Consider the following 16,234-nt stretch of genomic DNA (forward strand, 5'->3'; position numbering starts at 1 on the left):
ATTGACAGGTGCCAGAAGTGTGATGGGAAGATAGAAGGAGAACTTTGAAGAGTTGATGAATGAGGAAAATGAAAGTAATCTAAGACTAGAAGAGGTGACTGGTGTGAAGCACAAAGTAGCAAAGATTAGTAAGAGTGAAGTGAGGAGGCCATACAATGAAGTTGTGGGAAAGAGTATTGGAAGCTTGGCTAAGGGCAGAGGTGAGCATTCGCAAGCATGGTTTCATGCCTAGAAGGAGTACAACAGATACAGTATGTATGAGAGCTGTAAGACCGTGTTGAGGTGTGGTGTAGGTGTGACAGAGGAGTTCAAGGTCCGTGTGGGTCTGCATCAAGGATCGGCTCTGAACCCTTCTTGTTTGCTCTGGTGATGGACAGGCTGACAGATGAAGTTAGACAGAAATCTCCATGGAGTATGATGTTTGCAGATGACATTGTGATCTGTAGCGAGAGCAGGGAGCAGGTGGAGGAAAATCTAGAGAGATGGAGGTCTGCTCTGGAAAACAGAGGAATGAAGCTTAGCCGCAGTAAAAAGAATACATGTGTGTCAATGAGAAGGACCCAGGTGGAACAGTGAGGTTACAGAGAGTAGAGGTGAAGAAAGTGCAGGACTTTAATTACTTAGGGTCAACGGTTCAACGGAGTGTGGAAAAGAGGTGAAGAGGCGAGTGCAAGCAGGTTGGAACGGATGGAGAAAGGTGTCAGGTGTGTTGTGTGATAAAAGAGTATCAGTGAGAATGAAAGGACAGGTTTTTAAGACGTTGGTGAGACCAGCAATGTTGTTCGGCTTAGAGACAGTGGCACTTAAGAAAAGATGGAGGCAGAGCTGGAGGTAGCAGAGCTTAAGGTGTTGAGGTTCTAAGTGGGAGTGACGAGGATGGACAGGATCAGGAATGAGTACATCAGAGGGACAGCTCATGTTAGATTTGTTGGAGATAAAGTAAGAGAGGCCAGATTGAGGTGGTTTGGAGATATTCAGAGGAAAAACTGTAAATATATCGGTAAAATAATGCTGAGGTTGGAGCTGCCAGGCAGGAGGTCTAGAGGAAGACCAAAGAGGAGATTTATGGATGTAGTGAGAGAGAACATGAAGCTAGTTGGTGTGAGAGAAGAGGATGCAGAGGACAGGGTTAGATGGAGGCACATGATTCGCTGTGGCGACCTCTGAAAGGGAACAGAAGAAAAAGAAGTAAAAACAATGGGCTTGGACCTGAGAGCTCAACTTGTGTTACGGACTGACACCTTATAGTTTTGCTACTTAAATGTGTTAATTAGCAAAATAAAGTATATAATTGCCTAAATTCATCCAATTGTCTTTGCAGTCAAAGATTTCTCGGAAACTTGGTGAAGACTATTCATATTGCTAGTTAACAATCTTTTAACAACCTTAATTTTTACTCTCGGCTGTGTTGTTTTTGCTTCCATATAGCATTTATTGGTATGATAACGTACAATACAAACTATTTTTTGTTGTTGAGTTTTATTGCTTGTTAACTGTGGACTTGTTAGCTGTATTTATACCATTGACCCAGTCTATTCACAAGGAGAATTTGGGTTACAGTTTTATAAAGCTGAACTACAGTAGATCACGTGGGGGCCTGATGGCACAGTGGTAGAGCAATGGGTTGGGATGCATAAGGTCTTGCCCTGCCCAGCCACCAAGGGCCACCTTAGTCCCAGCTCTGAATTGCCTTTTTGGCCTTTGCAGCTAATATGGCTCTGTTAGTTTCATCAAACTGTGACATCCAGCATGCACTGGGGCAGTCTGCAACTAGAATGAGAGTCAACATCTCCAAGTTCCCTGATATGGTGGATTGCTCCCTGTAAGTTGTGAGTGAATTGTGGCAGAGAGTAAAGGATTTACAGTATCTTGGTGTCTTATTATTAAGTGATGGTACATTAGAGATCAACAGGTGGATTGCTCAGAGTCAGCAATGGAACACTATGCTGAACTGCTGCTATGAAAAGGAAGATGAGTTTAGAAGACAAACCTCTTAATTTACCGGACAGTTTATTTTCTATTCTGACCTATAATTATGAACTTCAGGTAGTGACCCCAAGAATTAGACTGCAAATGCAAGCGACTAAAATGAGTTTCCTCTGTGAGGTGGCTGGGCTCTGCCCAAGAGATTACATATTAAGAAGCAATATTACATATTAAGTATAGCCACTGTACTGTATCTCTGTGTTGGGAGGATCTAGCTGAGTTATATCTTCAGGATACCTCCTAATTAAAGTCTACTGGGCACATCTGCCTGGCAGGAGATCCCTTAGGTTTGGGATTTCCCAAGAAGAACTGGAAAACATGTCTAGAGAGAGGGGCGTCTGGACTACCAGAGAAGCACCAAATAACGGATGGATGATTTGGTTAGTTTCAGTGGAAACTTCACTAAAATAATTAATGAAGTTTTAAGCCTGAACCTGTATCTTTCAGAAAACTTGTTAATTAACTGTTAATTTGCTAGCCTGTGCTAGTCAAAGAAATTTCAATGCACAAAGACACACGTGCAGAAAACTACCATATGATATCATACAAACACAAGCACAAAGCAGAAATACATGTGCAGACACAAACACGCACACACACACACACTCACACACACCCAAAGCATGTACCCTCTTGAAGGACGGACTCAGACGATTTTCTCTCATGTTGCCTCTGTGTGACCGACCACATCAATGCTGCTCCAGTCACCAACAACACCAATAATGATCTTCTGATGCCGGTTTTCAACGAAGCACCAAGCGCCCTGGCAATTACTGAAACGTTTCCTTTCTCTCTTTCCCTGGTGACTTCCAATGAGATTAACTAGTAAATACACTAATTACATCATAAACCTGTGTGAGCTCATGTGTACAGAGACAGCGTGAGAGTGTATATGTGGTCACAGGTAAGAATGCTAATCCCATACACAAGGATAATGACTAAATATAGCCATGAGCTTGTTTAGCCCTTGTGCCACACAGTTGTTCTCTCTCTCATATAGTCACAATAATGTTACCAGAAGCTGTATCATAGGCCTTTTTGTACTTTCTCACTCTCATGTCTTAGTTTATGATGTCTGAAATAAGGTGACATTAAATATTTAAATAAGCATTCATAACAACTTTCCCTGTTGTGAAATAATCAATTTCCTTGGCAATTGTCGGTTCATGAATACATACTCTCATTAAACACTCACTTATTACTTATTTCTCACACACATATACACAGACACATAGTGGCGAATGCAGTGATTTTGAACTGTTTGCTTAACTACCTTGTGTGGGCATTGCCATCGGCAAAATGGGAGAAGCATTCTCCACACCACACTTCCCCTTATTGGGTTTCAGCCATAACAAGTAGCTGAAATTAAATAGGCAAACATGGCTCTCGGATTTGAAGAACTGCGGACGAAGATGTGAATCAACATTTGTTTTGTTTTACATGCTCGGGCTGGATTTAAACTCAAATGACTTTTAGAGGACATCGACATAACAACAGTATAGACTAATTCTAATGTCTCAACATTTTCTTGGACTCCTGCACTCCTTGGAATGTCTCTCAGACATTAGCTCTGTCTGATGCTGAGAGAAATACTGAGAAATGCTGAGACATTTGGCTCTTGCACATTTTTCCGTAGATAAGAGATAAGAAATATATAATAACTAGATATTTTTATTTTTAAATTAATGTAATTTGATTTGAACTACATCGAAAAAGTCAAGTTGTGAAGTTAAATTAAACAGTGTCAGGCTGTCAGTGTTGTTAATTCAACTTTAATTACCAACAGTATTTGAAAAGTAGTATTAGCTAGTAGTATATATCCCTACTTTATAAAACACTTCTAAAGGTGGTTTTCTCAGAATTTGAGACCTTGTGTAATATTTGCACCCATGTTTGCAGTCTTCTTTTAGGCTTTCGTTGACAAGTCTTATGGTAGATTACTGCCATCAACAGTCAGCAAGCAATTAAAGCTTTTTTCACTGCCAGTTATTTACAACAAGTGTTTATTTTTTAATTTAAGTGACTGGAACTTGGCACTTTTAAATGTCTTACTGGCTCATTCAACGAGGGATATTTTTCTCTGACTACAAAGCATTACAGAAACACAACTTAAATGTTCTTTACTGTTCTTTATCTCATGATAAAGAACTTTTCTGATAGGACTTTGCTTTGATGTTTTCTCTTTGACTTAGATTTTTGTTTGCCTTGTACCTCACTTGTAAGTCGCTTTGGATAAAAGCATCTGCTAAATGACTAAATGCAAATGTAAATGTACTGTTATCGAAACCTTACAGCAATATTTGTTGCAATCAAAAATATGTCTATATAATTAAGCACTAAAACAAATAAGTCAAATAATTAAAGCTGACATCAAGGCATCTGCACGTGTGGTCAGATTCAGGTTGTTGAATTATTTATGAATTATATAGTTACTGTCACAACAATTGAACAATCTTATAAAAGTATAAATTCAGCGTTGGCAACTGCAATGCTATTTGGACTAACTGACAAAACAAATTAAAATTAAAAAAATCTCAGTGACAATTCACCACCTCAAACAGCTAGAATCTAAATTCTATGCCACATGACTCATTATTTCTATGCTTATATATTGCATTAACCTAATGACATTATTACTCTTACTCTTGTTTTTTTGGAAATTATTTTTAGAAATTTTTGTTTGTTAAAATGCTGAACCTCAACCACCTTATGTTTTTTATTGTCAATTGAAAAGTAGCTTTAATCTAAAGTTTGTGTAAAGTGTGAAAATTAGCATCTGTAAAACTGGTCTCTTTGGCACATTGTTCAAACAGTGTTGATCAAGTTAGTAAAAGACAAATTGAATTTCCCTCAACACACTAGTTTGGTCTTTTTGCTTTGGCTTCTTCATCTTTCTTGAGACACTCACAAACACCCTTGTCCAGCCTCTGAACTCCTTGTCCTCCATAGATGACAAGCAAAGAAGGTTTTGAGCTGCCACACTCACATTATATGCACACATACTGACAAACACACTGAAACAAAGGACAGATGCCTCTATAATGCTTTAATATATACAAACACACAGATAATACGCACAATGACACATCCTCTGAAAAAATACAAAAAGTCTGAAAAAAGACTGTCACACACGCACACACTTACTTTCTCTGATGGGTAGAAAAACAAAAGCAGGCTTATCATGCTGCAAGGAGAACATTAATCTGGTTCTATTGTGAAGGAGGATCAAGTCAGTTGGCAATGAGTGTGTCTATACTGCACATGTGTCTGTGTGTATGTGTGTGTGTGGGTGTGTGTGTGTGGGTGCATGTTTGTCTAATCTGTCACTGAGGACCACAATAGGCTGAGGATGTATTACTGCGATTGATGATGTTTAGAAAGAAGGAAGAAAGTCATGGTGGAGGGGATAGAGAAGGAGGCTGAAGAGGGTCAACAGGTAGTAGAGGAGAATGAAGACATGAAAAAGGAAATTAAAAGTTTAGAGACAGAAAAATATGAAAGAAAAATTCATATTTGTTTCTCTAACTTAAATATTGTGCATTTCACTCAGTAGCATATTCATTATTGTGTTTTCTATTCCATCCATCCATTATCTTTCGCTTATCCTGAGTTGGATCACGCTAGCAGCAGGTTTAGCAAGGCTTTCCAGACATCCTTCTCCCCAACAACGTTTTCCAGCTCCTCTGGCAGGATTCCAAGGTGTTCCCAGGCCTGATTGAATATATAATCCCTCCAAAATGTTCTGGGTCTACAATGTGGTCTCCTACCAGTTGGGCTTGCCTGGAAAACCTCCAGCGGGAGGTGCCCAGGAGGAATTCTTTTTAAATGCCTGAACCACCTCAACTGCCTAGGAGCAGCGACTCTACTCTGATTTGGAGGTCAGAACTCCACACCCCATTTCTAAGGTAGAGCCCAGCCACCCTTCACAGAATTGATTGATAAATTGAGAGCCACGCCTTGCAGCTTACCTTCTTCTTCATGACGAGGGTTTGGTGCTGCATCACTGTTGATGCAGCACCAAAACTCATGGTCTGAGAAGCAGTGAAACTCACGGTCTGAGAAGGCCAATAGAACCAGAATAGAATCATCTGCAAAAAGCATAGGCGGAATCTGCATTGCTGGTCCCCCATTTTAAAAATGGGGACCAACAGCCCAGTTTTCCACTCCACAGGCACTGTACCCATCCTCCTGGCCACACTGAACAGGGCTGTCAACCAGGACAGCCCGAAAATGTCCAGACCCTTCAGCATCTGAGGGCGAATCTCATCCGCACCTGGTGACTGATATGGACGAAGCTTCCCCCAAGACTTCAGTCTCTGCCTCCTCTTCAGAGGGCAAGTTTGAGCTCTTTAAAGTATTCCTTCCACTACCCAACAATATCCCCTGTCTGCGTCAGTCCTCCTCCCCACTGAATACATTCTGGCCCAAACCCTGCTTTCCCTTTCTGAGGTGTCAGATGGCTTTTCAGAACTTCGCTGAGGACAAACCAAAGTCCTCCCCAAGGCCTCGCCGAACTCCTCCCACGCCTTGTTTTTGCATTTGCAACGACCTGAGTTTGCTGACACTTAGCTGCTGATTCGGGAGACCCCGAGGCCAACCATGTTCAAAAAGCCTCTTTCTTCACCTTGGCGGGCTTCTTTATCCCAGGTGTCCACCAACGAGTCCGCAGGTTGCCGCCATGACAGGGACCACCTACCTTCTGGCTAAAACTCAGAGCGGTCGCAAATTCCATGTCCCCAGCCTCCCCTGGAATGCAAGAGAAATTCTTCCAAAGAAAAAAAAAAAAAGGGGCCTCAACCAGGTGTTCCCGCCACACCCTTAGCACACGTTTGGGGTTACCACGCCTGTCCGTCATTGCCCATGTGGGCGTTGAAGTCCCCAAACAGAACTGTGGAATCCCCAGGCAGTACCCTCTCAAGGACATCACCCAGGTTAAAGGTGATCCTCTCATTCCTCTGGGAAAAATTCCCCATGCACCCAGCGCCTCTCACTCTGGGCAACTCCAAACTAGGTAAGAGTCCAACCCCTCTCCAGGAGTTTTGTTCCAGAGTCATTGCTATATGTGGAGGTAAGTCCAACTATATATTTGGTATTGCTCAACCTCTTGCACCAGCTCCAGCTCCTTCCCCATCAGAGAGGTGACATTCCACTTTCCCACAACCAGTTTACGATGCCTTGGATCAGCACGCTTAGACTCCTTGCCTTTTCTGCCACCCAGCTTACTTTGCACCCGACCCTGATTCCTATCCCCACCACCTTGTGGTGGGCCCACAAGGTGGTTGCTCTATGTCGTTTCTGGACCCAGCCAGGCCCCATGGGAAAAGGTCCAGCAACCAGATGCTTGCCAACAAGCTCCCCTCCAAAGTCTGCCTCCAGAAGTGTACTATTATTTTGAACGAATTAGGATGCCATTCACTCCTTTTTTTCCTAAAATGAGACTCTATTACTTCTGCTACTCTTCTATTACTGGTACTACATTTCTTGAAATTTAAAAGCAATTACATTTTCAGAATTTTAAATTTCTCAATGTCCTGTCATAATTACTACTTTTACTTTTACATTACTACTACTCACCTCTTTCTTAATAAGCCTCTCTCCGTTCACCTGTTGGCTCCCCTATATATGCCTCATTCACCTGCCAGATTGTCTTCCTGCTTTTCCCGAGCAACCTGCTACTCTGACCAAAATACTCTGCCTGATAAATGATCGCTCAAGGTATCTGCTCTGTCTGTGTTTTGAGGGTTCTGTGGTTTTCTCTCCGAGCCTTTATATTTTATATAGTTTTTGACACTTTGTTTGCATCCCTGCCTGGCGGCAGTGTTTCCGAGGACGCCTGTTTTTCTTACTGTTCAGTAAGTGAGTTTTGTACTTCTGTATATAGACTGAGAAATCTGTGGAATATGTGTTTAGAAGAGGATTTTGCGCAAGTTGAAAGAATAAGAGTTTGTGTTTTCTTCACCCCTGGATCATTTAGTGGATACTTTCTGTTTGTTTGTTACTTTGTCTTTTTAGTTGTTACTTTGTTGCTCCCTGCTGTGTTTTGTGTCCCTGGTTTTTTCCAGCCACCTTTAGTTGTCCTCCTCCCCGGGCTCCCGCCTTTAGCAGCCCTGCACCCCTTGGTCTCCACTGCAGCAATGCCACCTCTCTCCCTGGGGGGTAAGAGGTCTATTTGTTCCTAAGATAAATCCCGTGCCATTACTACTACTCACCTCTTTCTCTTGTCCTCCCCCAAATTGCCCTACTGCTTTCCGGCCACCTCCAACACGCACTCCTTTCCAGAATCACCACCCCGGTTGTCCCATCTATTACACATCGTACCCCAATTAAACTATTATTGCCTTCCACTCCTCTATGTTCTGCTCCTTTCTGGGTCCTACAAATCCTTAATCCTGATTTAAAAAAAAAAAAAAAAAAAAAAAGCACTGCTCATTTAGCATAGAAGGGAAAGCATATCTTCTCATATTTTGCATATTTTCACTGCACTTTGAAGTTGATGAGAGATACTGGGGACATGGCAGTTCAAAACAGTAGTGCAGACACACCTGAAGACTAAGACTTACAGAGACTTGAGAGTTCAGACTTAAATAATTTTGACCAACTAATATAGTAGATTTATGTAAAGGTTTATGATTGTTTTATGACAAATAAATTAAAGCACTTGTTAGTAGTTCTTTTCACTTGAGGTTAACTTCTTTAATAGGTTGTAGAAGTGATGACATTTTGACTGTAACCTTCAAATTCTGATTTAACTGTCACTGGTGCAACAACATTAATTCCTATAATGAGTGTAATTCTGCTCTAAAGCAATTTTAATAAAAACTCCATTTCCTAATCTATCATAACATACAGCTGCAGCAGAGTACTGATTATGTTGTCAGGATGATTACTTAGATTTAACATCATTTGCTATGTTAAGATATATTTATATATAACGCATGTATATCTTGTAATTGTTTTAGCTTGTCTTTTACAGTAGTATAGATCTTAACAGACAGATTAACTAACATTTCCATCCATTTCCATTTTACAATATTATCTAAACTGATAATTTTTACTGATAATGCACTTTTACATTTATTTGCTTGGCAGAAAAACAGAAGCAAGCTGAATAGCCTAGATACCCGGCTTTTATTAGAGACATAGTCTTAATGGATGAGGATGGTGCTACTTATGTTAGATTTTCTTTCTGTGGACAAAACGCAAGAAGTAAAAACAAAACAACAACATTAATATGTTCAGTACACAAAATCCTTAATGGCATTTGAAGGGTCCCCTTTGACCAAGACAAACTGTACCCCAGTCACAATTATAAAATGGGGAGCGTGGTTTACCATTGGTTTTTCGGTACAGTGATAGAAACTGATATTTTATTTCACAACAATATTACAGTATAGTCAGATGCTGTAAAATGTTCAAGTCCAATGAAATCAAAATAAAATGATTTGATGCCATGTCATAGCATGATTTATTGTGACATACAGTTGTACAGCGGAGTTCTTGACATATCAAATTTTTAACCAAACTCCCAGAAATTAGACTTATTTAGCAGGGATTATTGTATCTAGTGGATTGTCTTGGAATTGTGGTGCCTTCTCAAAACATTTTAAATGTTGCAAAAGGTGTTTATATACACAATGACAGATTAGAATTCTATGGATTTGAAGAAGGAAGATTGTATTTCTCCATGAGGAGATGAGGATGTCCACATCAGGTGACTGTTTGATTTTTGGAAATTAACATTCCTTTTGTCTTGTAACTGTTCGAAGTAAGATATTGATCAAGCATCCTTTCCATGGCAGTTAACTTTCCAGCTGTTGGCTCAGGTGTTTTTGCATGTGTATATGTATATAAAAGTATAATGAATATACATCTGAATATATACTAGAATATCTACAAAGTGAAATATTTGCTCTTTGAGGCTGTTCAGTGGCCATCATGACACCAGCAGATATGTTTATCTATATATATGGATGTTATTGGTGTCTGAAAATGTAAAGTGGAACACATGAAAAATGAAATACTGAATTTTTCTGGCACCAGATCCTGTCGATATTGAGGTGAATGTGTTCAACTTGTCATCTAGACTTAATGTACATCATACTATAGATTATCAAACAGTAGGGGATAGTTGGATAGAAGGCAGGTAAGGGACCAGTGTGCTATATCTTTGACTCACACCTTTGAACTTTCCTGCTGCATTCTGGTGGTGGTGTGCCTCGTAGTTTGAAAACCTCTGTTTTACAGCAGTCCAGATGTGAAACCACAATACAAATACAATAGAATACAAATTAGTTCTTCTACCTGGCATGTTTATTTGGTTAACAATGACGCAGGGAGTCTAGGCGTGCTGACCTAAGGCTTCGTAAACTGGTTCTGGGAAAGTGGAATGTCACCTGTCTGATGGGGAAGGAGCTGGAGGTGGTGCAAGAGGTTGAGGAATACCAACTATATAGTTGGACTTACCTCCTCATATAGCAATGATTCTGGAACAAAACTCCTGGAGAGAGGTTGGACTCTTACCTAGTTTGGAGTTGCCCAGAGGCGCTGGGTGCGTGGGGGTTTTTTCCCAGAGGAATGAGAGGGTCACCTCAATAATTGTTTGTAGCCTGTCTTCCTCTGTGTGTGTACAATGTACAGACTGTGTACACATGTTTTGTATATCTTACCCTTGCCATAAGTTCATCCCACCGTGTGTTGAAAGCATCTAGTTTCTGCTGTATCAGTTCATCCAAAACGCCTCCATCCATCAGTGTCTGGGCCAACTCACGAATCTGGTTCCTGTTGTCCTCAGGGTGATGTAAAAGGACCTCTAGGCTCTGCATACAAACACCCACAAAAATGCAACAGATTTATGTGTTGCCTTTTTTTAGCTGGAAGCTCACATGCTCCCATTACCATTATCACAGAAAATAATGTTTCATTTTAAGATTGACTCATAAAGATGTAAGCGAGGCGTATTGAAAATTATGCTGAATAAAAGTGTTGGGTGATGACATGTAGAATCTAAAACAGGTCAATTAGCCATTGCTGGTCTGACCTCATGGCTTAACAGCTTCATATTCTGAAGTCGCCCAAAAGGTCTGTTTTTCTGGTGTCAACAGGCTGTTCAGCATAGTCAAATACAGCTGAGTGGTCAGTTATTTGCATTCTTTCTCTTCGCATAATGGTTCTTTCACTGAGCAGATGTTCCTGAGCTTTCATGAGGATCAGTGTAGCTGGATCAGTGTGTTACAGCTTCTTATTGACTACACTAGTTTTTTGAAAATTTAGGTCTGAATATGAAGAAAAAACTTGTGGCTATTTCTGCTCGCACAGTAGTATGGCAAATCTGAGAAACACATGGCACTTTCTGTACTTTCTTTATATTAACAGTCTCCTGTACGTAAACATTTTTATTGCAAAGCAACAATAAATGAAAAAGTATCTTAGTAATGTAAAGCTTGTCTTACAACATGAGTGTTTACTTTTCATACTCACATCCAGTGCCTCCTGCAGCTCCTCTGCTCCTCCTTGCAGATTTTCTGTCTCATCCAGTTTTTGCTCCAACTGGTCCAAGAAGCCGTTCTCCTGCTCCAGGTAGGAGAGCAACTCACACCAACATGCCCACACCTCCTGTAAAACACAGAATATGCACACATCGTTATGAGACAGAAGAAGAGCATTGAAGATAGAGATCAAAAGAGTTTGGAAATGGACTGATGAAAAAACAGACATACCCACAGTAATTTTGATATTTTATAGTTTAGAGGGACGAAAAAGCAGCTGAACAAGACAAACAGTGAGAGAGAGAATGCTTCAACCATAAATTTGAATTATGCAGAATACCAAGACACAAAATGTATATATTTTTCAGGAAAATGAGGCAGAGAAGAGATTGGAGATGGAGAACTCATGAAGTAGAGAGAAATATAGAGGAAGGAGGGAGTAAAAGAGCGAGTCAAGGTGAAAAAAAAGACAAAAAAAGACCTGTCAGTTAGAGGACAGGTGGCAAATAACAGCTATAGGTGGCAACTTTGGTGCATGCTATCATATCAACATCTGTTCACCATCAACATACTGATGGAATTGTTTCTAGATACAAATTAACAATTTTTCCCACTGGGTAAAGTGATTGTTCATGCTTTTATTTATTACAAGCATAAACTTACAGACTGCCAAACTCGAACAGACTTACAGACTGCAAAATTAACATAAATCTATTTTACAAATATAGATATAGGGTTGAAAAAAGCAGCCAGACTAAAAGTCACAATGTCTAAACTGCTGCTGCTTTAATTTTGACCATTATGATGACCTCTAATCTTTGTCTTCCTCTAACTTTGTGGGAGTGCATTACAGTGGAATAACTATGACTTTATGGGCAAAGACACACCAAGCTGACATCAAAGCACAGTTATAGGGGTTGCATCTCATCTTGGCCAAAAACGTCCAAAGACCACAACCAATGGCAAACAATGTGTGACAAGAAAGAACTCTCCATAGCAGAAGATGGAGGTAATCTGTATTAATGATTCAAAACGGGAAAGACTGAGGATATACAAACTGTAAACAATGCAATGTTGTAAAGAGCTGGCCTCTCCTGAGTCATGGTGATTAGTTTGTCTTTGATTAGTTTAATCCAGGTGGTCATGAAAATATGAAGTTAAATGTTCAAATGGGATGGAAATGAAAAATGAGAAGAGTCTTCCTTGCGTTAAGTTTGCTCTCTTCAGTTCTCTTCAGTTTCTTGTGCACTAATTTGTTAAACTGAAAAGCCATTCAGAGTAGTCTTTCTCACAGATGGTGTCCGCCACTTATTAATCACGTTTTCCATCATGGGTCCATCAGTACAGGTCACACTGCCAAGACTAGACTGACCAATGTCCTAACTGTGGCCAGCTGCCCAGGATTTGAGGGACTATGGATTTATCAGTTCAGGTGTTCCGCTTGTTGCACACAACTGAATAGGATCTATCTGAGTTAATAAATAGCCGTAGTCAGCACACAAGAAGCAAACTGCTGCATTTTTCTATGAATTTGAAAGATGAAGAAACAAGTAATGCATGTAGTGTCATGATACAGGGACATAACTGACCTTCAATGCTTTCCTGCACGTTAGTGTGTTGAAATATTAGACACGGGATTTCTTAGCCCTTTCTGTGATTGTTGCAGCCTAAAATGCCAAATTGTCTGAGAGCTTTCCTAATATAATTGCGATCCATCTTCCAATATTTGTATCATGTTTTAAATTGCAAGGTCACACAGAATTCACAGGGGGTTTGGTTATTCTTAATTCTTTAAGGGGGTGGCTAGTAAAAACTTATCGAACGTAGAGGCCATATCACAAATGACTTAAGCTTAATCAAATCTGTCAGAACATATTTGTTTTATCCAGTCAAAAAGATGAGGAAATTGCAGCAGTTGCATTTATGCACATAACTGTACTGTTTGTATATTCCCTGTCTAAATCTTTTGATGATATCATATACTGTAGATGGTGGGATCTTCAAAGTCTTTGATTTTCCAGCCTTTTGTTGCCCCTCTTTCAACTTTCTGAGATGTGTTGCTGCCATCAAATTCAAAATGAGCTAATATTTTCCATGAAATGGCAAAATTTCTCAGTTTCAACATCTGTTGAATGTGTATTTTGTATTGTGAGTAAAATATAAGTTAATGAGATTTACAAATTATTTTATTCTGTTTTTATTTACCTTTTCCCATCTTCCCAACTTTTGGGGGGTTCTATCTTGTGTTCATTATAATTGATTTGTTTTACATTTGTTTTTGAGCTCACAGTTCTCAGGCAGCATCTAAAATATAAGAAAAGAGCCTCAAATAGTTTTGCTTGGCTAAACTCACTTCACCTTAGCTCATCTATAATACACCATCTGAAAACACATACTGTCAGGTGTGCACACACACCCACACTCACATACTTATGTAGATGCCATGTGCCAGGTGTATGTCAAGTGCATTTAGTCTTGACTTAACCAGGGTATTTGAATTACAAAAAAGAAATGACCATAGTTATAACAAAGACAAGAAAAAGTTAGATTTCATACCTCCAGTGTTTTACATTTCCCATCCAGTCGGCTACACAGACGCTCGTAGTTGGCTGTCAACATGTCCAACTCTGAGCGCAATGCATCATGGGCTATGGGTGGTGCTTTGGCGATGAAACTGTTCACGCTATCAGTGAGGAGTTTCACCTTTAGCTCCTTAGAATGGACCTCTTCTTGAGCCCTCTGAGAAAAAATTTAGAAAGTTTAAATGTTTTTCAGTGAAGGTCGACTAGAACTGATAATGTGAGACATGAGCTTTGAGCAGCCCTGTGAAATATACCACATTGTCAATTCAATTCAATTCAACTTTATTTCTATAGCGCCAATTCACAACAAAGTCATCTCAAGGTACTTTACATAACATAGTCAAGACTATAATGATATATTTAGAAAGCCCAATAAATTGCCCTCCAGCAAGCCCTAGGCAACAGTGGAGAGGAAAAACTCCCTTTCACGGAATAAACCTCCAGCAGAACCAGGCTCAGGGTGGGGGGCAATCTGCCTTGACTGGTTAAGGTGAGTGGATAGTGGAGAGAGAAAAGAAAAGAGCAACAAGAAGCAACAACATATTGGGCAGGTTGGTAGGACCAGGAGCTATGAACTGGATAACACATAATTCCAAAGCAGAAAGGGACCATGAGAAGGAGACAGAGAGGGAGAAATACAACTAGGGAAAGGAAAAAGACATAAAGTTAATGTTGTTAATGTCACAGTGGTGATAAATAAATGTGGGGTAAATCTTTTATTCGATTTATTTGACCGCTTTAGGTACTAATTACTTTTGCAAATATAGATTTTTTATTTTTTTATTTTTTGACTTATCCCGTGAGTTCAGTGTAGTCACAGTGTATCATTGTCCGGATGTTGATTTGGCACAGTTTTTACACAGGATGGCCTTCCTGACCAACCCTCCTTTCTTTAGTTTTACTTCCTGTTCCTGGCTTTTATTTTGTAGTTACTCCGTCCCACTTCCTACTTAGTTTCTTTAGTTTCTTTCTCCTTGTTAACCCTGATTGTTTTCACCTGTGCCGCCGTGCATTTATACCCAGCTCTCCCGACTGTTCCCAACCAGATCGTCTCTTCTTTTCACCTGAACAGTTAACATCTCTGGGCAGTCAATGCTTTTGGACATCTTTCTCCCTCAGTGCTCAGCCTGATCCCAATGTTTGGACTATCTTCCCCTTAACGTTTGGTTTCCTGTTTGTTTCATTCTGCTTCAGTATTTGAGTTTAGTCTTTTGTTAACCCCACTTGTTTGGTCATGGTTTTGTGTTTGGGTATTTATTTGTCACCCTCTGTCAGTCTGCGTTTTTTGCTTAGTTTGTTTTTACCTGTTTCCTCCTCCTTAGTTACTTAGTTCCCTTTCTCCCCCAGCTCAGTTGTAATTTAGTTAATCTTCCCTTTTGAGAGTATTTTAGTTCATGTTCTGTTTTACTTTGATTGTTTAGTTATTCTTATTACCACGTATGTTTTTCCTTCCCTCCTTGTGGAGTGATTTTTAGTTCTTTGACTCTTAATAAAGAACCCTCATTTACCTTTAAAATCTCCCCTCACTGTGTCTTCTTTTGGGTCCTAATTATAAAATTAAACACACTCAGGTAGTGTGACAGTCATGTGCTATATGACGAGTTCAGTTCAGTTAGCTACAGCTCAACTTCGTTACTGCTGTTAGTAACTTTTAAAGGCACATTGTATAGTAGGGTTGTTATTTGGTCATAGCTCTTGATTGTAGCATAGATCTGCGGACAAGTGTTCAAAATTTGGAGTTAACACGACTTAACATGTCACGTTTATGGTTCCGTAACCATAAACGGAATATGACACCTTTTCTCTATGGTCCACATAGAGAAAAGCTGGACTGTCGAGATGGCAAAAAACAAAGGAATTTGGCATAAAAGACACCAATTTGTTACACATTTAAAGGGCACCTCCACTGATTTTGAACTTGCTGCTTTTGGATAGTAATTGCCATTAAACTTCTCTTTGACATCCCTGTATCAAAATATCTCTATACTTATAGCTGGAAAACCTCTCCAGATGAGGAACCTTGATGTCATATTATATTTTCTTGTTGCTCATACTGTGGAATTTGTAATGGATATATCTTTATTTTGCACAAACAAACCTCAAATCCTCAATTTTTCACTAAATCTGACTAACTCCTTTTATGCCTAATAAAAGTAGGGTTTTTTTTTTTTTTTTTTGTCT

At 39.8% G+C, this 16,234-nt stretch overlaps 1 protein-coding gene across 23 annotated transcripts in view; it reads right to left on the minus strand.

The window, feature by feature from the left end:
- The window catches only part of dmd (dystrophin), a 330,473-nt gene that overhangs the window by 107,195 nt on the left and 207,044 nt on the right, over positions 1–16,234 (minus strand). For all 23 annotated transcript variants that reach the window (XR_010912201.1, XR_010912203.1, XR_010912202.1 and 20 more), the window contains 3 exons: positions 14,028–14,210; positions 11,464–11,598; positions 10,653–10,802 (listed from right to left, as the gene is read on the minus strand). Coding sequence is in view for 20 of the 23 variants with exons in the window: in XM_067493119.1 (XP_067349220.1) it covers positions 10,653–10,802; positions 11,464–11,598; positions 14,028–14,210 (468 nt within the window). In the remaining 3 variants the exon portion in view is untranslated. The remainder of the gene's footprint in view (positions 1–10,652; positions 10,803–11,463; positions 11,599–14,027; positions 14,211–16,234) is intronic.

Source organism: Channa argus, chromosome 23 (genome assembly GCF_033026475.1).
Source record: "Channa argus isolate prfri chromosome 23, Channa argus male v1.0, whole genome shotgun sequence".
Taxonomy (NCBI): domain Eukaryota; kingdom Metazoa; phylum Chordata; class Actinopteri; order Anabantiformes; family Channidae; genus Channa; species Channa argus.